Source organism: Felis catus, chromosome C1, assembly GCF_018350175.1.
Source record: "Felis catus isolate Fca126 chromosome C1, F.catus_Fca126_mat1.0, whole genome shotgun sequence".
In the NCBI taxonomy this organism is placed as follows: domain Eukaryota; kingdom Metazoa; phylum Chordata; class Mammalia; order Carnivora; family Felidae; genus Felis; species Felis catus.
In genome coordinates, this window is record NC_058375.1 from 56397233 (window position 1) to 56420394 (window position 23162).

At 41.6% G+C, this 23162-nt stretch overlaps 1 protein-coding gene across 3 annotated transcripts in view; it reads right to left on the minus strand.

Annotated features, from left to right (window-relative positions):
• The window catches only part of WLS (Wnt ligand secretion mediator), a 101605-nt gene that overhangs the window by 37286 nt on the left and 41157 nt on the right, over positions 1-23162 (minus strand). For all 3 annotated transcript variants that reach the window (XM_045035998.1, XM_003990178.6, XR_006584378.1), the window contains exon 2: positions 21186-21458. In XM_045035998.1, the coding sequence (XP_044891933.1) occupies positions 21186-21458 (273 nt within the window). The remainder of the gene's footprint in view (positions 1-21185; positions 21459-23162) is intronic.

Sequence of the window (23162 nt, forward strand, 5' to 3'; positions counted from 1 at the left end):
ATGCAAATTGTTATGAAACATCTCTCCATTTTTAAATGTCTGTAATTAATTCACTAAAAACAAAAACGAAGCTACAACAAAATGAAACTCTCTGTGCAGTTCAGCTAATGAAATATCAGGTGATCTGGGTGATACTGTGGAGGTGACACTTTTCATACTGCCTTCACACCACCATTCTTTTCTTTCTGTTCCACCATCAAGTGAAGTTCTTTCTAAAACTTTCTTTTACTGTTCACAAACTGTATCACATGTTTTGCCTCATCCTCACAATTACTTACTTCCTGTGCTGTCTGAGACAGGTGTCATCATTCCCGAGCTAGAGAAGTCAAGACTCCAAAAGCCCCACTTCTAGAAACATCAGAATCAAGCTTCTAGAGTTTCATGAACTGCAGTCCTATACCTTTTGGCTGTCTTTCATAGTGTACTTACAAAACAGAAACCACAGGGAGAATGGCAGGTTCAAGTGACCCTCTGACCTTCCCTTACTGGACTTTGTGATATCATCCCCTGGCACATATGCTCAGGCTTCTAACCCTGCTGGAACAGGACTTGTCTCTTAGGATTTTGTGACCATTAAGTTAGTTACCACGTGGGAAAAAAAATACTTAGAACACTGCAGAAATAATTAAGGATTAGCTACTGTTTTTATCATTTTACTAGGGAACTGAAAATCTAATACCTACCTTTAATTCAACATCATTACCAGGTCTCAGGAACATCGAACTTCCCACTATGAACCCCTATCCAAACCTGGAACACAGAACTCAGAAACAGGAAAGCACTGGCCAGAGAAACCCAGCAAAGCTGTGAAGTCAGCCCCCTGAATCATTTTCTCTTCTGCCTCCAATGGACTCAGAAATAAAGTTCAGCTTTAATGACTACGTTGCATGTAATAAAACACCGGTTTCATGACTCCCGGGATACTGCGTGGGCAATACTGCCCCCCTTCCCCCAACACCCCCAGAGATAATGAAAGTGAAGAATCCAATTTGAACTCCCTGGGAGAATGGCAGGAAGGCCAAGGCTACCCCTGGCACCTGGAGAACGATCCCTATAAAACGAGGACACTGGTTATACCTGTTCCATGGGGAAAAGTGGTAAGGTATCAATATAGGGCATTTGTAGATTTGAAACCCATGGTTTTCCACACCTATACCAAACCAGCAGCTTTGCTATTCTGTGGGCTGTCCAAGCTTCACATTTCTCAAATGGCTTTGGAGACACATTTTAGTTGGGTGGAAAATTCATTTGGAATACTGGGAAAGGAGGTGTGGAAAGGCACTGTGGTTCTTCACATTTACTATTTTCATCCTGTTACGGGGGTGGTGCTCTGACATGAGGAAATCTGCACTCCATGGTTCTGTAGGTGCAGACAGACTGTAGAGTATTACTGCAGGTGGAAAGATCTATGCCTTTCCATATTGGGAAGCATTGACCAATCATATCCTTAGGAATCATGTTACCTTCTCAGTTAAACTGCCCTGCCCTGCCCTTCATGAGAAAAGCATTTGCCAATCAGTTTTCCAAAGACAAGAAGAAAGCCAGAGAGGAGAGCAAGTCCTTTGCATAAAGCAAGAAATGGTTGGGGAGACAAACAGGAAGAATCTGAGCACCACAGAATATCTAGGGCAGCTGTTTAACATTAAGAATGGATCCCGGTGGGGTGAAGCAATAAAAGATGAAAATTCATTGAGGAAGTGATCAGGATGCTTCTCATTTAGACTTCTTGAAATGGGCATTTTCCAGTCAAGATAGTAGAGCTTGTGGGCCAAAGAGATCTGTTTCGGAATTCTATCTTTACGTCTTTCTGGATGAGTGACCTTGAATGAGTCTCAGTTTGCACATGCAAAATAGAAATCATGGGACCTACTTCCCTAGGCTGTTGACAGGACCATTTGGTACACAAGTACTTAAAAATACTAGTTCCCCTTCCACCCTGGTTTAGGATGGTTGGGTTGACCAGTTACCGGGAAATAAAGGGGAGAAAGGGGAGGGCAAGTTACATTAAGAGGAAATAAAGAATTATGTTATGGTTGTCAGAAGCTTTTAGGTTCCCTGAGAAACCTTGGTTTTCCTGGGCCTTTGCCCTGGGAAGAAATTAAAGAAATTTCAAAATGCTCACATGCACTCCCACATTCCATAGGAGAGCTGCCAGTCACCAGGGCTTGTTTGGGTAACCTCAGAAGGAGGCCGCACAGACCAGCCTCCTCCCAGCCTCCAGCAGACATATAATCTGGGGTTATTTATGCCAGCGTTCCTTCCCCAATCAAAAACTCTCTGACCTGGCTTGTATTTTCTTGACGCTTTCAATTAAGGAAATAACAAAACCAACCCTGTCCTACATCCATGGTTAAGCCAGGCAAAAATGGACTCAGCTAATTATAAATTTGGCCCTGGCTGTTTTCTTAAGATGCCCTACAGGCCTGGGTGTGCACAGTTATAAAAATGAATGAGTACAATTATTTCGCAAACCAGCCTAACAGTTTAGTTCACATTACCTCTGTCGTTTTTCTCCATCACGTCAAGCATTTGCATTCTGGGGAAATATTTTCCGCGTGTAAGAAGACATTTTGCTAAGCATTGTCAAAATGATCCCTTGCTGTAATGCGAAGCACCGTCTCCTAGTTGAAGTAAGCAGTCTGAAATATGCAATGGGGGAAACGTTCCTCCCATCGGGCCTTTTGCAAAGTGACAACTCAGAAAACATCCACTTATCCCTACTGTACTGCTTAAAGGCTATACATTTGGAAAAGGAGCTGGGGATATAACTGTTTCATAAACGAATGAGTCTGAAGTACCAGGGATGTAGTAAAACTACATCCATTGGTGTTCGCCAGGTTGTAGAGGGGCTCTCTTCTCACTCACTTCACTTGCCCTGAGAGGTGTGTCACCAGCCCCTCTCAAGTTCAGATTTCCCTCCGGAGTTTCAAACCTGCAGGCTCACTTCCCACTGGAGGTCTCTACTTCCACGGTTCAGAAAGCCAAACAACCAAAGCTGGTACACAATCTGCTCATCAAGTCTTGCAGATTTATTCCCCTCTCTCTCCTCACAGTCACTCCTCTTGCTCAAGGCCACCATGCTCTCGGGCCTAAATAACTCAATCACATGCCCCATTCCTGTCTGTTCTCCACACTACAGCCAGGGAGATGACTTCTGAAATACTTTCAATGCCTTTACATGGTCCTCCTTAAAATGTTTAAAAGTTGAAACTCCTTGGGGCACCCTGGTGGCTCAGTCAGTTAAGTGTCTGACTTCAGTTCAGGTCATGATTTCATGGTTTGTGAGTTCGAGCCCCACATCAGGCTCTCGGCTGACAGTGCACAGCCTGCTTTGGATCCCCTGTCTCCCTTTCTCCGTCCCTCCCCTGCTTGTGAGTCCTCTCTCTCTCAAATAAATAAACATTTAAAACTAAAAATAAAATAAGTAAAATAAGATCTGGAACTCCCTGAATGGCATAAAAGGCTAATTTCTGGCCCCTGGTTGGTATTCTAGGTTCATATTTTAGGAGTTCTTCCCTACTCCTGTCACCCAGGTGGCAGGTCACCTTGAGTGTAGCCCGCCACTCCGCCTCCAGCCTTGGAATATGGGTGACAGCCTGGAATTGTAGCCCACCTAGACCACTTGGTGCCTATGCAATGATGGGCAAGTCACCCAACTCTTCTATCTACAGATGAGGACAGCGGTAATGCCCATCTCCTACAGTTGGGACGATTAAATGAGATAATGCACATGAATTGCTGAGCACGGTCCTGGCATACAGCGAACACTCAGTAAATGCTAGCTGCTATTCAAGGTTAACTACACTGACTGTACTCAAGGTCCCTGCCAGCACCCCAAATTTTAAAAAGGTGTCGCCTCTGAGCGGATGAATTAGAAAAAGGTTCCTTTTATTCTGAGCTGAGGATAGCACTCTGCATCCCCACTCATGCCAGACTCCTGTTCGTCTTCTAAAATTTGATAGACTTAATCCTGCCTTCCCTCACTCACTAAAACTTGATGAAGTGACCCTCGCACCCTGTGCATCCATCACTGTAACACTTACCCTCCTACAGTCCAACTACCTGACCGTTTCTCTCCCTACCCACCTCCCACGAAGACGGAGAAGTTCCCGAAAGCCAGGGACTACCTCAGTTTCTTTCACCACTCTTACCGCCCAGGTCTTTACAGAATAGACATTCATTAAGTATCTGCCAAATTAACACCACCCTTCTTTCTCCAAATACTTCTATGACCCAAAATTTCTTCTGTTACTCCACCACTTCTATACCCCACATGTGTGGTCTATAGTTTGCTCTGTTTTGGCGGCATTCATTCTTTCCCCAGGGCCTGCTGCCCTTTTCCTACTCCCACACATATGCATACATGTACCCATACACACACACACACACCCCTCAGAAAGATGTTCCTCAAAGTTGGCCCAACGGTCCCACTGAAGAACAATGTACCTGTTCCCCAGGGTGAAAGGAGAGCTTTTAAGGGAAGTCATCCTGAGGGAGGTAGTGTCTCCTTTCCCCATGTCTGTCTAAATTATAATATGGAGCTGCATAAATATTCTGCCTGAGAGGGCTAGTGGGGGCAAAGGAGGAAACAAGATGTAACCTCAGGGGCTAGAAACCAAAGAATTTCTCTGAGTTTAACGATTAGCAAAGCAATAAAAGGGTTGGCCTTTGAGGTCTATATCCCAAGTGTGTAGGGATAAGGGAATAGGTGGGATTACTTGCAAGAGATTCCAGAGAAGAAAACCTGTACAGCACTCACTGAAGTACAGCACTCACTGACCAAAGACATGTCATGTCTTTGGTAATCTACTCAAGCCTCCTTTGCCAAGTTGGAAGGAAGTTCATGAGGAACTGAGAACCCATAATACCCGGTGCTGCCAAGAGGGAATCAATATACCTCTGAAACCCCTAATGCTAGGTAGACCATTCCATCCAATTCATTTTTTCCTTCCACCAAATATTTTTAAGCACCTGCTAGTTTCCATGCACAATAGTGGGGGATAAAAAAAAAAAAAAGGACATAAAATGTGAAGTTTGCTCTTAATTGTTTACAGTAGCGTTGGGAAGCCAGGCATAAACACAAATAAGTATAATCACATGTGGTTAGTACTACATTAGAATATAAAGTATACCATCAGTACAAAGATGTCAAGAGTGCTGGCTAGGGGGTCAAAGAATATAGCACAGAATACGTAATCTTCCGGATCACCTCATCCATAAGAGGTGATGTTTAACTGTAACTTACAGGATGAGTAAGAGTTCATTAGGTAATGAAGAGAAAGATTTACAGGCAGAGGGAACTGCATGAATAAAAAGCCATGGAAGCATAAACAATATCATGGAGTCAGAGAAATTGAGAAATCAACTAGTTCAATATGGCAGAGAATGGGAGTGGAGAGAATGGGCAAGGCGGGCGAGCAGGAAGGGTCTGATGACAAAGGGAAAAAGCTTGCTCTGAATGCTGTAGCATTTTGTTTTGAAAGATGTTTACGCAAAGAGGCCCCGCAGCTGTGTGAGATGGTGGGGACATTAGCATAGAGAGATCTAGAGAAAACTCAGGCCCACTGCACTGACACAGTTCTCAGCATACTTAAGATTACCTAATCTCGTAGAAACTATCACCAGAAGAACCATCCCTGTTTTCCAAGTAATCTGAATTCAACAATGAACCGATCTTTGCCTAAGAATGCTTGAGAAATCAGAACCATTCAAGCTGGCAAGTGTTAAAACACTGGAAAGCAAACATGGCAATAGCTCTTTCCCATTTGACCATAATCAACATAAATGCGGAGAGAAAACAAACTTGACAGCCAAGGGAGCAAAACACACAGTGGGCTTCTTTGCTTTCTCCCCAGGACACTGTCAACGTACACAGCATTTAGAATAGCTGATTTGATGGTTACAGAAATCTACCTGCCTCTTCCTCTCGCCCCCACCCCTTCTCTCCGAAAGCAATTAGAGAAGAGAGCTTCATTCACACTGAATCTAAAAATAGATGGCAGAGTTCACAGACTGACAGCTGCATTCTCATACAGTAACCAGGAAAGGAAAGGGATGGCTAATTTAACTTAACAACTTCCAAAACAAACAGGGCAGAAGTAGTCCAGGATAAAGAGAAAACACAAAGGTCAGCTCTTCAAAGAGCTGGAAGAGGAATGGGGTCACTTGGTGGCAGTTTATTAGTCCTCCCCAAATCCTGATGAAATCAGCTAAGTATTTTGCCCAGATCTGCCTAGAGTCCTTCAGACAAGAGCTCTGGCAGACAAAGCTGCTACAGGAATCCAAGCAAGATCAGGCAGAAGGGCCAAGACTTGCCCTCTTAACTTCTCCATGCATCACCTGGACACCCACAAGCTGAGTAAGTCACTACATTTTCTGGATAAGATAAATGAACACATTCCCCACTCCTACCACCACATCTAAATCATACTGCCTAGCCTGGGGCAGAGAAAAAAAAAGTTATCCAAGAAATTAACAAGGATCGTTAAGAGGGAAAAACCAGGTGTCTAAAAGGAGTGACCGTTTCTTTTCCTCTTCTGGGTCCTAAAATGTTTTAGTTTCTCTCCTCATTCTGGCCTCCCCAGGGAGGGGATTATGGTTGTGCTTCAAAGAAACAAGGGAATGCCTGTGGGCGGGAAGCAGATTCTCTGCAGCACTGGCTCTCAGGGGGGCTCCCAGCCAGCTAAATGTCTGAGCACTGTACCCCAGCATTCCCCTGCCGCACTGCCTCCATTGCCCTGGTGACTAAGCTGTTTCAACAGCTGTGTTATTGCTGGATTCAGGCCAGTGTTCTTCACACAGAGGATTTGTGTGGGGAATTCAGGATTTGGGGCTCTATTTGCAGATGAGGGCCTACCCTTGATCAATCAGCAAGGGCCTTCCCCAGACTCAGGCTCCAAACAGCAATGAGATGATATTGGGCTGCCTGCCACCCAGCCTTCCAGAAGATGGACAGACTCCTTACAGCACAAAGGGGGGGGGGGGGGGGGGGGGGAGAAGGTGATGTGTCCGTGACAGGGAGCGAGAAAGAGAAAGAAGGAAGCAAAATCAAAACAACCCTTGGTTGAGCCCCAGAAAACCTCCACTGCCCCTCCCTCAATATAAGACACCTGCAGGAACATGCTCCTTTTTCTTCTCTTTCGCTCCTGCCATCTCCCTCAGTCTCTCCTTTGAAATAACTTCTCTTGCCCTTCAGGTGTTGTTGGCATCCCCTTTGCCTCTACAACACAAAGTCTGGGCAGCCCGTGGCCTCCCTGCCTCTCATCACATCACTTATACTCATTTATGTTCCTATCACCTCTGAGGCAAGCCGGGCCTGCTGAGTTGTTCCCTCACTACCCCAACCTCTAGGTTCTTTGCTCAGCAGGCAGGCACTCCTTTACTAACTCCTGAACAAACCACCAAAGTCCTTTGCACAGAGGGGTGACCCTTATTTCCTGTGTGTGTGTGTGGGGGGGGGGCAACAATTTTCATTTCTAGTCCATTCCAGGGTGCACCTAAGAGCCCTATATTAACCTGCTCTCTCTCCTAAGTTCTCATCAAGAGGAACTAGGCTATATTTTCTGATATTGAAGAGACCATAGAAATGGGAGTTTTTGCATAAAGAAGGTATTGTATTCTTTTTAATTTTTTAATGTTTATTTATTTTTGAGAGAGAGAGAGAGAGAGAGAGAGAGACAGAGACAGAGCATGAGAGGCAGAGGGGCAGAGAGAGAAGGAGACACAGAATCCGAAGCAAGCTCCAGGCTCTGAGCTGTCAGCACAGAGCCCGACATGGGGCCCGAACTCACAGAGTGCAAGATCATGACCTCAGCTGAAGTCAGAGGCTTAACTGACTGAGGCCACTCAGGTGCCCCAAGAAGGTATCGTATTTTCAAAAGAAATAAAACAACGATTTTTAAAAGCTCCAACTTTTGAGTGCCTACTCCATGCAGACATATTCAGATGTGTAAACATTTTCAGACACATACATGCCAGCCTGACACAGATGATTGATTATCTGCTGTCTCAACACGAGGAAAATGAGGCCTGTGATCATACTGCTAGAGCGGGAGAGAGGCAAACTATGAACTCAAGTGTGCCTGACTCCACAGCTCAAGTTGTTTGCCATTATGTCACAGATCAGTTGAGTTAGGAGCCCTGTTTCTTGGTCTAGGTAAAGCCACTTAATAGCTGTACCATTTGAGTATTTTATGCATCGTATTCTTTCATTAATTACTGAAGGTGGATCAAACTAAGGTCCATCTAGTTCTAACATTTCACGAATGTAGAAATCTAACACACCACCAGCTGCTGAGCTGCATTCTGCACTTGCGGCATTGTGGCAAAAACAAAGAACAATAAAACAATCCCTGCCCTCAGGCCACTTGTAAAGGCGTTAGAGTGACAAGGGATAAAAACTCCAGTCTGACGAATGTAAGAGTTAAACAGTAGCAAATACAAAAATCCCAGAGTACACGGCAGTACTTGAGAAACAACCATCATAACTATAAAAGGACAATAGTACATTTCAACAGTGTTTGTCTCCCCTCACCCCAAAATATCTTTTTGCTGCCAGCAGGACTAGCCAGCTAGCAGAAGGGATTCCGTCTGTTTCACGGGAAAGCTTTGTTTCTGACAAGTTTCGTAAAGGAAAAAGTAGGCTAGAACAAGCTTTTTATTTCCAACCCACCTTTTCTTCGTTCCCATGAATGAGGAGGGGATACAAATGAAGGCAGGCAGCCAGGGAGAAAAATAATATGGCTGGTGGTTCCTGACCTCTTGGATTCCTGCCGTCAGAGAAGCCCGAGAGGCAACATTTAATTGTGGAAAAACCAGCCTTGCTCTTCTCTTATCTTTTTCCTCTGTGACTTAAACCCACAATTACTGGCAACCCCTAGATTCCGAGTCACTCAGCTGGTGGTGGCAGCGATGGCTGTGTCTGTAGCTGAAAAGCAAAAGGGGAGTCAGATTTTACCTGCCTCCGAAGGCAGCCAGCCTCGAGCGAGCAGCCCTAACCCAGCTTTACGACTTCTCCCATTAAAAAGTTCACAGATGCCCTCCCGTCGGGAATACCACCGTGTGAGAAGTCCAAATGGAAAAAAAAAAAAAAAAGAAATGCGATTTCCAGCTGCTGCATAATACAAAGAACAAGCTACGAATCTCAAATCCTGAATTCCACATTTTATTTCAGCACTGGATACGTGATTTTAAATTCCTTTTCTTAAGGATCAAACTCCAAATTTCTTTGCCTGGCCATCAATGCAACTCACTAACTGCCCCCTCAGTCTTTTAGGAGCTTATCTTTTCTCTCCAATATGAATTCTTCTCCAGGCTAACAAATGGGCTCTCTGTCCTTCACATACATGTTCTTTCACAGCATTTCATGGTGGGAAAATAGGGATCTTGGCCCTGACTTCCTCACCTATTAACGAGGTGACCCTGGAGAAGTCACTGCCATAGTTTCAGTCTGCAGAGCTTTGAGAGGTTGTGTCCCATACACTTCTACTCTCATCTTAAATTATTATCCTATTCCAAAACATTTTAATTTATATGTTAACACACGTTTACAGTCAAATGTAATTATACCATGCCTCGTGGGCATATTCTCCTAAGGATGCTGAAAATTTCCCACATCTTCTATTTTAGGGTGTTCTCCGATTGCTTAAGTACTGATCAACATGTAATTTGAAACTCATGGGGTCCACCAATATCATGAAGTTGGAGCTCTTACCTAAAGATTCATGGATAACCTCTGGGGGTTCAGTTGAAACATGAATACAAGATGTCTCAATGGGACTTATGCACATTTTTCTCTGAAGGTCAAGGTCCTTGATCCAAAGTTAAGAACCACTGCCCTGTAGTAATGAAAGGCCTATTGCCAGCAACCACCCAGGTCCTTGTATTGCACACTCAGCCCTGCTATCTTCCTTTCTGGACTTCTACGTTCTCTCCAGAACTCACACTCCTTTCTGCTTGAGTCCAAGAACTCAACTTTACTGAGCATTGACCATGTACCAAGCACTTACTATGTAAGAGCTGCGTATTATGCTAGTTTCATCCTTAAAACAATCTTATAAGGGTGGCACTACAATTACACACCTCTATTTTATAGATGAAGAAAATGAAGTACAAGGAAGTTCATTAACTTATCAAAGGTGTCACAAAACTTACAAGTGTCAGGTCAAGAATTTAGCCCAAACACTCTGGTTTCCTAGAACAAAATTCAGCTACTCTTGGACTGTTTCTTTGCCATCATATATTAGTCACAAATTTCAACATCTCCTTGAAGATTCTACCCTTCAGGACTTGGTTAAAAAATTACCTTCTCAGTTAAGTTAATCATTTCCCCTTCTTTGTTTATGGAATACTCTAGGCACTTAGCATTTAACACATTGGTGTAATTTTTAATTTCTTTCTCTCTGCACTAGACTGAGCTCCTAATTAGTTATTTTGAGTACATCTTGAGTATTTACACAGCCTGGGGCTATGCTAAGTATGGAGACAAAAAGATGAACAAGATACAGTCCCTGCCTTCAAAATTCAGTCTTGCAGGATAGAGAGAAGTAACAAAGAAGGGCCATGAGGTTTTTTGAAACTGTAGTATAAAGGATAAGGACTTAACTTTGTATCTTAAATCCTAAGTCCAAAAAATGCCAGCACGTAGTAGAAGCCCAATAAATGACCACTCAATGAATGAAGGAAGTTGGGAAGAGGGACTCAGAAGCCGGACTGTTGAATTAAAAGATCAACCTTCCTTTTATGAAAACTCTTTGAGGTTATTTATACACTGACTCACCTAAAAACTGCTTCCTGTGTTGGTGTCTATGATACATTTTTTAATGTCAGACTAAAAATACACTTCCAGTACACCAACCCTGTCTGCCTACCCAAAGACTAGAAATGAACGCAAGGTAAACACATAACAAAATAAAATACTAGAAAACTCACTCATGTCAACACTAAGCTCACCCACTAGCAAAGGGGCATCTTCAAAAATGGTTCATACTTGAGGGTCTGTGAAGTCACCTATTTATAATGCTGAAGGGATACTCATAAGATTTTTATAAAGCAAAAGAATCTTAAGTGAGTCATGGACTAGCAGCAAAAGAGAGCTGGAGTGATAGGACCTCAGGAGTCATCTGGTATAATTTCCTGTTCAGAACAGGGAGATGCTCCATAGCACTACAGACAGACTGGGGGTGGGGTCAAGGCACTGGACTCCAGAGATCATTTTTGCTTATAACCCCTCTATTTCTCAGCTGTAAGCCTCTGAATATGTCAATTTCCTCACTCTGCCAGAGGGACCTGTTGATATGATCAGATGAAATAAAAGTAAAGTTGTCTTGATCAGAGAGGATTCGGTTGCAGGTAGCAGGATTTCACCCGCACTAGGTAGAAAGAAATCAGCTGGAAGGAGCCTGGGTGGCTCAGTCAGTTAAGCATCCGACTTTGGCTCAGGTCACGATCTCACAGTTTGTGGGTTCGAGCACCGCATCGGGCTCAGTGCTGACAGCTCAGAGTGTGGAGCCTGCTTTGGATTCTGTGTTTCCCTCTCTCTCTGCCCCTCCCCAGCTCTCTCTCTCTCTCAAAAATAAATAAACATTAAAAAATTAAAAAAAAAAAAAGAAAAGAAATCAGCTGGATGGAGAAAAGGGTATCTCAAGAAATTTGAGGGCAGAAAGTACTACCAAACCTGAGGGACTAGAACCAGGAAGAAAGTCATCTTTTGTCGTCGATTGTAATTATACCCCATAGACCTTCACCTCCACTTGTCTCTTTGCACCTGGTTTTCCCACTCTGTGGCTTCTCCATACATGTGGTGAATGATGGTTGCCCAGGGAGCCCTCAGGGCTTCTCATTTAGATGCCAGTAAAGGTCGGCCTAGAAATACTGAATCCCAATGTTGCACAAGAGAGAATCTGATCGCTCTCCTTAGGTCGAGGGCCCATCCTAACCCAATCAGCTGCGGCTGGGGGGCTGGTCGTGTGGCCAGCAGCCCACTTAGCTGGTGTGGTGGAAGTCCGCACTCTGAGGGACAGTAAATATGCTAGTTCTGCAAGAAAATGGTATGAAGCCAAAGCGAATGGCTGGCCACAAAGACAACCATCAGCACCACCCAGTGCAAAGTATCACTGTGGTCACCATTACGATTCTCTCCACTCCAACAAGCTTTTGCTTTATTACTACCAATGTTAAGCTGCTCCATACTTCAAGAGACAACTTCAACTGTGTGGCAGCAACTTTTTTTTTAAGATGCTGGATTTGAATATTTTGAATATTTAAAAATTTAAATTTAAATATTTAAATTAAAATAAATATAAAATTTCAATATTTTCAATCTTCCCCCAAACCTTACCTGTAAAGAAGATATAACCTTCTTTGTTAAGTTAGGTCTGAACTTCCCTTATGGCCATAATATGAATAGCAGGTAAGGCAGGAAAGACAGATTCCTTGAACAATTATTTCAGGAAACAACCTCGACCAGAAAAATTTAAAAACCAGAACCTCCTCTTGCTCTAAAGAATTACTACTACCTCTCCAACTAACACTATTAGTACTAATTTACTAAAGCAAAAGAGGAACTGGAACCATATCTAGCCTCAGTGTGGAGACAATAGGTAGATATTAAGGGAAATTTTTTTTTTTTCAAATGTAGAGTCCCTGGCACTTTTGCAAGTAGAATTCTGCTTTGTTGAACAGAGGATTTTCCTTCCCCCATCTAACCTATTTTTGTTTTGAAAAGCATAATCCAGAAAATCGTTTTTCTTTATATTTTCTTAAGTTAACCAAAATTGAAGTATGATTCTGGGGAAAACAACCTCACATTAGCTATGTGATGACTGACTGGCATTTAAATACTGACAAGAATACCCAAAGTCAGAAGAGGAGGTTAAAAAAAAAAAAAGAAAAAAAAACACCAAACACCTTATATATAGTGGGGGTGCCATCAAGGAATCTGTTGCTGCTAGCTGCTTTGCTATTCACATTCTTCATTGATGTCACCAGGATTTATTTTAGTAACCAGGATATACTTGTTATGGATGCAAAGAGAATCTCCTCGTTTATATTCTAAACTCAGAGCAGGAAATCAGACACGTGGGTGATCTGCAGCTGTGGTACTATAAACAGATTCTAGACTGCACTACATTCACTGAACTACAGATTGGGAGATCTAAGAGAGAAAAATAGAAAAATGCACCATCTTAGAAAGACCAGTGCAACTTCTGTCCAAGAATATTTGGGTGCTGTTTGGTAGAAGGCTCACTGACCTGTATAAGTTGTGTACTTGTTGCTGTGTACCATCCACCTACCTACATGGTTGATGTACAACTAGGAGATCCTGCTTTGTATTCAGCCAGCTATGCTACAGTGGGCAAGTATCTCAGGGTGTAAGGTTTCTTCGTCCAGTAAATTAAAAGATTAGTCCTTTAACATTTCTGGGACAAGTACCCAACTTGAAAACTTGACAAAAGCCACAAACTCTCTTAGTCTAAAAATAGATACAATAAATATGACTGGAATTTTACACAGAATACCAGGGGGCTTCCCTGGCCCTTGAAGTCCACCCATAAGGCTTCTTGGTTGAAGATTACTAGACTAGCAGCATTTTACATTCCTTGCAGTGCTCAAAGTCTGCAATCACACAGCTGAGGTTTAATAACAATTACTATAAATTATTCAAACCATAGACGAGTATGTTTTGTTATGACTAGAAACTAACCTGATACAATCTACTTTCCAATGTTAAATTGACCCACAAGCCGATGGATAACCGGAAGGAAATAGGAGGGACTGGATATACCAAACTATAAACATTAATTTAAAAATCATGGGAAGGTTTTAGAGGAGCCCAATTCTGTTTCTAGGCTGTATTTCTTCTCTTGGATATACATAACACAAAACCTTTGAGCCAGATAATGGAGATCCAGAGAGTTTATAGTGATGCTATCCAAGTAATGAGCTTACCAATAATCACACTCGAGTAAAACAAAGTCACAGGTTCCCATGTTCCTGCCAATATAAACCTGTTCACAATGGTTAATTCCAAAGTTGTGGCTGAAGAGAGTCCCTCAAAGGGAAAGATAATCCATAAACGAAAGCAAACAAACACGATGTTCCTAATCTCTACTGTTCTGGTTAATCAACAAAATATATTCTTCTCCCGTGATTTTAGTTTCTTTCTATCCTAAGTCAGTAGGTAAGGCTGATTCATACTAGAAAATTCTCGGTTCTTGCCTTGGTTTTAAGGGAGCACAGAACTCCACATGAAGAAAGCCAACTGGTCACATAAGCTCATCTCAAATATTGACAACCTCCCTATCTTTTACCCACCTCCTCAAGCCCCACCACATTTAAGTCTCCTGGATCTTTTTGATGTATTTTGAGCTTTTTCAGTTTATCTTTTTTGGGGAGGAGAGGGCAGAGGGAAAATCTGAAGTCATTTTTGTTCACACTGACTCTGAGTAAGGTAGGTAAAGAAATATAAAAGGTAACTGAAAAAATATTGATGACACCAGCCTGTAATAAAAATTATCCAATCAGAAATGTTTCTTAAAAACAGAGACTGTCACATGGTCATGACTCAAATACGGTCTCTTTTTGAAAGTAATGGGAGGGTAGAATTACATTTCTTCTCTGTAGTTGCTTCAACATATTTTGTTAAAAAAGACTATCTGATAAAGCACGGAACTCCAGCCGCGTGGATACCATTTTACCAATGGCCTGGTTCCATCCATCATTAGCAGTTGTAGTTCTATGGCATATGGAATCCTCTCCCCCATTAAGCTCTCTTTGTGGAATCTTCCCAAAAGGCATCTGGAAACCTAGACTTAAGAACCAAGATTCTTGCTAATGGCTAAGAATGAGTTCACAGACTTTCTTCCTCCTATAAATTCACCCCTAATCATTCTGGATAACATGACTGTTTTTTACAGTCAACAGATTGTTCTTTTATTCTAATTGTCTTTGTGTGTGGTGTCTATCTAACATTCCATAACAGGTGTACAAACGGAAGAGCACAGTCACTTTGTAAAAACTGAAGCAGAACTCTCAGCTATTGACCTTGAAAACTGGGTAATATTATCATTCTAATTATTTTTTTGACTAGAAATATGTTTTTATAGGAATGTTTTCAGTTTGAGAGAAGAAAAATCACTTTTCAGTTACAGAAATAACTCCATCATTTCATGCAGTCATTTACAGTAATGAAACAAGCAAATAAAACTTAACACTCGATCAGTGGCTCAAGGCAAGACAATGACTTCATTACGAAAGAACAGAATAGATGTGCTGGCTTTTCTTAACACACAGCATTTACCATTATTTCTTCAGTGTAAGGAATTTTCAAACCCCTTAAAATTCTAGATTTAGTACTCGACACAGATCAATCTATCTTAAGGCTCTCTGCCAATGAATCTCGGTGCTTCTACTTCAACAGCCTGTAGATTTGAAAGCGTGGTAGATGCACGTCAAAAAAAAAAAGTTTCTTTGATCTCTGCACCCAGGTTCCTCAAAAGAAGCCCCATGGAGAGTCTGAGGTTATGCTAAGTATGTGACTTGCAGTTGTAATCAGTAGAGTGAAATTCCTTTTAACAAGTGGGCACCATCTTAGCCAATCCAAACCTGTCTTTCACAAATGCATACATAAATCGAGTGACTGATAATACACTTTAAAAAGAATGAGATACACCCACTTTAGAGGATATTTTCAAATAACAGAATTTGGTGTCACAGAAAATCTAAGCCCATCACACAGATAAGCATTCATTTTTTGCAGTGATTAACCATATATCCAGATACCAGATGTTTCACCTGACTTTTCTCTGACACCCTTTTGTATACTCATACTCTCTCCATTTCCTCTATGTGGTAAAAACTCAAGTCCTGTGTCCCTTACAACTCTACAGAAGCACCATGTTTGTGCCCTGACAAACAGGTTAATTCCAAGGCTTTGATAGGTTCAGAAAAAAGTTAGCAACAACTCAATCACAGATTTTTGACAGATAGGTCTGCTAGGAATTTGTCATTGGTATTTCACTGAAAGGTCAATTATTCCTGTTTCCAAGCATCTATAGGTCTCTAGATTCCCTTGAATGGGACTCCCCTCCCCAGCTCTTACAGTGTATTGGGTTTTAATTTTTTTTCTTTAATCTTTATTTTTGAGACAGAGGGAGACAGAGTGAGAGCGGGGAAGGGACAGAGAGAGAGGGAGACACAGAATCCAAAGCAGGCTCCAGGTTCCGAGCTGACAGCATAGAGCCTGATGTGGAGCTTGAACTCACAAACCACGAGATCAGTACCTGAGCCAAAGTCCCACTGAGCCACCCAGGCGCCCCCAGCCTGTTGTTTTAAAACTATCACCACTTCAAAGCTGAACCGCCTACTGCTTTCCATACTTATCACTGAAGGACAATTGTAGGTTGTAAAATGTTTACGTTTAAAAGGTGAAAAATAGGGGTTCTGTTTAAAGTTGCTTTTTCAAACACGGATTACCTTTTTTACATAAGGTACATAGACTATCTTCTTTGTCAATAATCAAATATAATATACATTCTCTAACCACTTTTGTCACTATAAATTTCCCTAGAATGTCATCACTCCCCCCCCCCCAAGGCATCAATCTGATGAAATCTTAGAACTGATTACGTAATGACAAGCTTTTAAAGAGTAAGTCAATATTTTCCAGTTTCTGAGGGTTTGTCAAGATCTCAAATTCTAGCTAAAACCAGTATTATCTTAAATGGAAAAGTCTGAAAAGAATATACATTTAATATCAAATGACTAAAAGTCATTTAAAATATATAATTCTTAGGGCATCTGGGTGGCTCAGTTGGTTGAATGTCTGACTCTTGATTTCAACTCAGGTCATGATACCACGGTCATGGGATAGAACCCCTCATCGGGCTCCATGCTGAGTGTGGAGCCTGCTTAAGATATTCATATTCTCTCTTTCTCTCCCCGCACCCCCCCCCACTCCCTCTTCCCCAGTGGTGCTCTCCCTTTCAAATTAAAATACAATACATAATTCTTAGATTATTTTATCTGCTCAAAGACTCTTCAAAGGTATGCTTATTAGATAGATAGAGAAAAATTTTACATATCAAATAGGTAAAATCTCTTATTTGAAATCCGGAACTCATTTCATCGGCTGCCTAAGAAAGTTTAAAGAAAAAAATAGAATTGGTCCTGACTTCTCCTTACATTTGAGGTAATATTGTTACAGCTGAATCTCTGATAAGCAGGAAGTCATTCACATATAATAGGATCCTATTTACCACACCCCTGATCCCTTCTTTCTTGTCCTACTGCTTCTGCCAGAAAGGCATCCAAACTAATGATAAAATATAAAAAGTAGACAGCAGTCTCATGTGTTCACATAGGATCAGAGGAAAACATAGACCTCCAGCGTCTTATAAATATTATTACAATTAAAAATCTCTCTATAAGCAGACAAGTAATCACTATTTAATTGATGCCTTCCTCAGTGTCCGTAAACAAAGGTATAGAGAATAAATGTAGGGAAAAAATATTCCCACAAACCTAACATGTAACCTTCTCATATTAAAGTTAACAGCTCTCACCTATAGCTACTGCCCCAAAAAAGTATTTTATTGACCTGGTTTTCTTGATGGCTCTATGGTGTCAGTTACTTTATACATTCATTGAAGGAGCTGTTAGTTGCTGATCTTAATTTTTTAGTCTGCCCCCATCAGGTATGAGCCCTCATGTTACGAGAAATTTAACAATTTTTTTAAGGTAAGAGAATCTTTAGTACAATCTTTTTTCTAGATGAAGATAAAATATATTTTGGAGGCAGAATACATACTTGAGAGAGAAAAAAACAGAAGACATTGAAATTCATCTACATATAGAAATGTTTAAGTTAAAGCCTCACCACTGAAGGCATTTTTAATATTTAGGATTAATATTTGCTGGGAAGTAATTCATTTGTGAAGTTGTTAACATATATATAATAGGTTCTGATCACCAAATAGGGTGTGTGTGTGTGTGTGTGTGTGTGTGTGTGTGTGTGCGCGCGCGCGCGCGCACATGTGTGTGGGTATTGGGAGTGGGTACTCCCATATCCAACAATTCTCTGACACCAGCAGAGTGTCCTACAACACAACTCAATTCTGACACTATCTAACTGGAGATGGCACCTAATCCCAAAGGGTAAGGGCTCAGTTCCACAGGGCACCTTCCGCTTTACATGCCAATCTCAGGCCCAGGGTGCTACCTGTACTTCTGACCAACTGGCTATAAAATTAGAGGTTCCCACAAAACCCTACTTGGGTTTAATCTGCTAGAGCAGTTCAAAGAATTCAGAAAACCCATTAACTCACTAGATTACCAATTTATTACAAAGGATATGAATCAACAGCCAGATCAGAGTTACATGGGGCAAGGTCCCTAGTGAAATTCCTTCTTGGGGGCGCCTGGGTGTCTCAGTGGGTTGAGTGTCCTACTTTGGTTCAGGTCATGATCTCATGGTTCATGAGTTCAAGTCCCGGTGCAGAGCTCGCTTCGGATTCTCTGTCTCTGTCTGTTCCTCCCAATCGCTCTCAAAAATAAACAAACAGGGGCGCCTGGGTGGCGCAGTCGGTTAAGCGTCCGACTTCAGCCAGGTCACGATCTCGCACTCCGTGAGTTCGAGCCCCGCGTCAAGCTCTGGGCTGATGGCTCAGAGCCTGGAGCCTGTTTCTGATTCTGTGTCTCCCTCTCTCTCTGCCCCTCCCCCGTTCAAGCTCTGTCTCTCTCTGTCCCAAAAATAAATAAACGTTGAAAAAAAAAATTTAAAAAAAAAAATAAACAAACATTAAAAAGAAAGAAAGGAAGGAAGGAAGGAAGGAAGGAAGGAAGGAAGGAAGGAAGGAAGGAAGGAAGGAATTCCTTGTTTCCTCATAAAGCTTGGGGCCCAGCAGGGTAGCATAGGAGGTGTTCCGGCTTCCCAACCTGGGAGCTCTCTGAAATCCCTTCCTTTGGGGTTTTTATGGAGGTCTCATTACATAGGCATGACTCTAAATCTTTGGCTATTGGTGACTGAGTCGACCTCCAGCTCCTCTCCCCTCCCTGAAAATCAAGAGTTTTCATGCTTGGTTCCCCTGGCAACCAGCCCCCACCCTTAGTGCTTTCCAAAAGTCAGCCCAATATATAAGCCCAGTTGTGGTGGAAAGGGGCTTGTTATGAACAAGACACCCATTTGATGTACCAAATATTATAATAAAAGATGCTCCCATTGTTCTTATCGCTCAGGAAATTCCAAGGGTTGTGGGAACTGTAAGCCAGGAACTGGATAAAGACCAAATATATATGAGGAAGTATATTTTGGTGATCTGAATGACTAAATACACATTTCTTACGAATCACAGTGTCACAACATTGCATATTCCTCTCATTGTAGCACATATCTTTCTTTTTGGTAAGTCAAATGTTTCCCAAACACTGTCTTTCCCAACTTCTTAAAAGAACATGTTCTTGTTCAGTCTTGTATCCTTAGTACTTAGTGTTTAACATATGGTTGGGACATAATGAAGTTTGAATGAGTGAATGAATAAATGTGTTACACAAACAATGAAGAAGGCAAATAGGCAAGAGAATGTGAACATGTGAAATACAAAATACACCACGGAATGCTTCAGGCTGTGCAAATCTGGACCTTCATATCAGCCATTCCTTCTAGCTTGAATGTTCTTTTATTTGTCCCCACCCTCACCCCCAACTCCTCATCTGGGTTTTCACTCTTTGACACTCACTTTAAATATCTATTTGCTCTCTTCTACACACACACACACGCACGTACATACACACATGTACGTGTGTGCCAAGGCAGTCTTCCCTTTCCACGTTCTAAAGACTTTTCTTTGTATTTCCACAGCCTCCTGTGCACACCGTGGTTGCAGCCCCTAACACATCATACTAGAATGATTGTTTATTTGCTCATCATTGCCACTTGACTATAAACCCCTTAAAGGACAGTGTCTTCAACTGTATCTGTATCCATATGTCTAGCCATCAGCACAATGCCTAGTGGTAGTAGGCACTCCACAACAGTTTGAAATAATGGGTAAGAGACTGAATGAATGGAAGAGGCTCTCCATTCTGGAAAGTCATCTTAGCATATCTTTTTGTTCCCAATAAGAGGCCAATCAAGCACATGTATTGGTAACTCCTGTAGAAAATGAAATTAATGATTAAATATTGAGATTATTGCCTATACAGGAAAATAAGAATTGGAAACAGTGATGCTTTAATCCATGGGCATGCCTCAGGCAGAGAGGACTCCAACACACCTTTTCCTCTTTCCATCTCACCCCGGATCCTGTGTCAGTAAAAAATGTTTTCTTCCTAGGGGCACCTGGGTGGCTCAGTTGCTTGAGCACCCGACTTCAGCTCAGGTCATGATCTCAAGGTTTGTGAGTTTAAGCCCCAGCATCGGATCCTCTGTCCCCTCCCTCTCTGCATCTCCCTCACTTGCACGCTCTCTCTCTCTCTCTCTCTCAAAAATAAATAAAACATTAAAAAGAAGTGTTTTCTTCCTTCTCAACCTAAGTTTCCCTATATTGTTCTCAGATGCCACACATAGATCTGTCTTCCAGAAATCATCCAGTAATCTCCTGCTCATGCAATGTGTATATGTCTCATGTCCTCAGAATCTTGAACCACAACTGAGTAAGCTAAACACACATACACACGCACACAACAAACAAAAAAACAAACAAACAAACAAAACCCTAGTTTTATGGGAAAATGGGTGCTCATGGGTTGACATTCCCATTTTGACAGGGATCTTGACTAATATGATGGCTTTTTTCAACATGGGACCTTTAAGAAATCCTCAAATCTCTCTGCTGGGATGAGTTCCTTCTTAACACTAGAAAGGTAAGAAAGGTTGGCGTTTAGGGCAAGACTTTGAAGCCAAGCTGCATGGGTTTGAATCCTAGCCCTTCTACTCTCTCACCTGACCTTAAGCAACCTCACTGATGCCCAAGGTTTCTATCTGTAAAATGAAATAATAAGACTTATCTCACAAAATTGCTAGGAATATGAAACGGATTAGTAAAAGTAGGATATTCAGAAGAGTGCCTAGCAAGTAGTCAGTAATTTTCTGCTATTAATGTTTTCATTTTCTGTTATCAGAACTGGCTCCGAAAGAACCTGAAGGGAAAAATGTCCAAAGTAGTAAAGGGATAAGAGAGAACACTTACTGATTTGGTTGTTCAGCTTGAATGCAATGTCCAGCTGCAGGATAAACAGCATGAATTGGAACCAAGGACTCATCTCCATGGAGGGAAGGGGAATGTGGACAGAAAACACAATGTCATTGGCTTCAATTTCCCTTGGAATTGCTTCCTCGATGTCTCGGATCTTGTCGCATTGGTTGGGTCCCCAAGGCATTAACCATTTTGTCTTGTGATGGTTTTTACGGACATCCACACATTTCACTGACATGTAGGACACTGCCGTCGTGGGCCCTGGAGCTGAAAAAAAAATGTTTTCTCATTTAAAAAAATCATCCACTGAAGTGCTCATTTTTGGCTAACATTTGTCCCCAATTTTTATATCGCCTTCTATAATTGGGATCAGTAATATCTAGGGATCCCCCAAATCCAGGTGAGGATCCTTCAGTGACCTCCACAGGTGTCACAAAGTATCTCTAAGAGCCTTCCCATTATGTCTTCAATCACCATCACTTTTATTGAAAGAATGTATTTGTAACCACTTTGGTTCCGTTACTTCCTTACTCCAAACAAATGTCACAAAAATCAACTGTGCTTCAGTTCCCACAGGCCTCAGGGCTTGGAGGGTTCTGGGACTTCACAGAGCACAGTGTCTGAAGTCAGAAGTCCTGCATCTGAAGCCTGGTTGAACAACTTACTGTCAGTTCATCTTGGGTAAATTGGTTAAATCTAGTGGTTTCAGGACACTCATCTGAGAAACAAGATGGTTAGTTTCTAAGATTGACCAAGACAGTAGGTTTCTAAGATTCTCCTTAGTTCTAACCCTGCTTTTGATCGAGAAAGAGAACTATGTTGACCTCAGGCCCTCACTTAGTATGGTACCTATCAGAGGTAGAAACTGAAACACTGACTGCTACTTCAGAGATATATAAAAGCCATGCTTTTGATCTGTGCATTTCAATAGACATCATCACACCTGAACTACGTAACATTAAAAAAACCCCAAAACACTGTTTTGTGATTGTAAAACAGTTAGGTGATTATAAAAGAAAATCTGTAAAATACAGAAATCTTAAAGTTCAAAACAACATTCACCCAAAATCCCACTAGAGGGAAGTAACACTGTTGGAAAAATATCAAAATACTGTCTTTTCTATGAGTGTGTAATTAGATAAAAAATTACAAACGAATTATATGACTTTAAAATACATACATATTAACATACATTTCTATAAAACAGGATCACAACATACATAGGTTTGTAGCTTTTTCTTTTCATTCACTTAAAGAAGCAGAGTAGTTCAGTGGTGAGTACCACCAGCTCCAGGCCAACCTGCCTGGTGCCCCATCCTGATTCCCTAATTCCTACCTGTGTCACCACTCATTCACACTAAGAAATTTTTGGGTGAATTACTAAAGCTCTCTATGTGTATTTTTTTCATCTCTTAAATGGCAATAACAATAGTATGTACTTCTGGGGCACCTGGGTGGCTCAGTCGGTTGGGCGTCCGACTTCAGCTCAGGTCACCATCTCGCAGTCTGTGAGTTCAAGCCCTGCATCAGGCTCTGTGCTGACAGCTCAGAGCCCGGAGCCTGTTTCGGAGTCTGTGTCTCCCTCTCTCTCTGCCCCTTCCCCGCTCATGCTCTGTTTCTCTGTCTCTCTGTCTCTCTCTCTCTCTCTCTCCCTGTCAAAAATAAATAAACATCAAAAAAATGTTTTTAAAAACAATAATACGTACTTCTGTGAGTCATTGTATACATTAAAGGAGTTAACATGAAAAGTATGTACTGTGAACAGTGTTTGAGCACATGAAAAGTACAAAAATTAGCTATTACATTTTTATATGATTAAAAATTTTCAACCAGTGTTTGCAAAATAATCAGTCACATGATAACACCAAATTTAATTTCTCAAAATCCCCCTCGCTTATAAAGGTTGTCTACAAATAATTATTTGCCTAATATTTTTTGCTAGTAACTTACCTTAACTTTCCCATCTGCTGT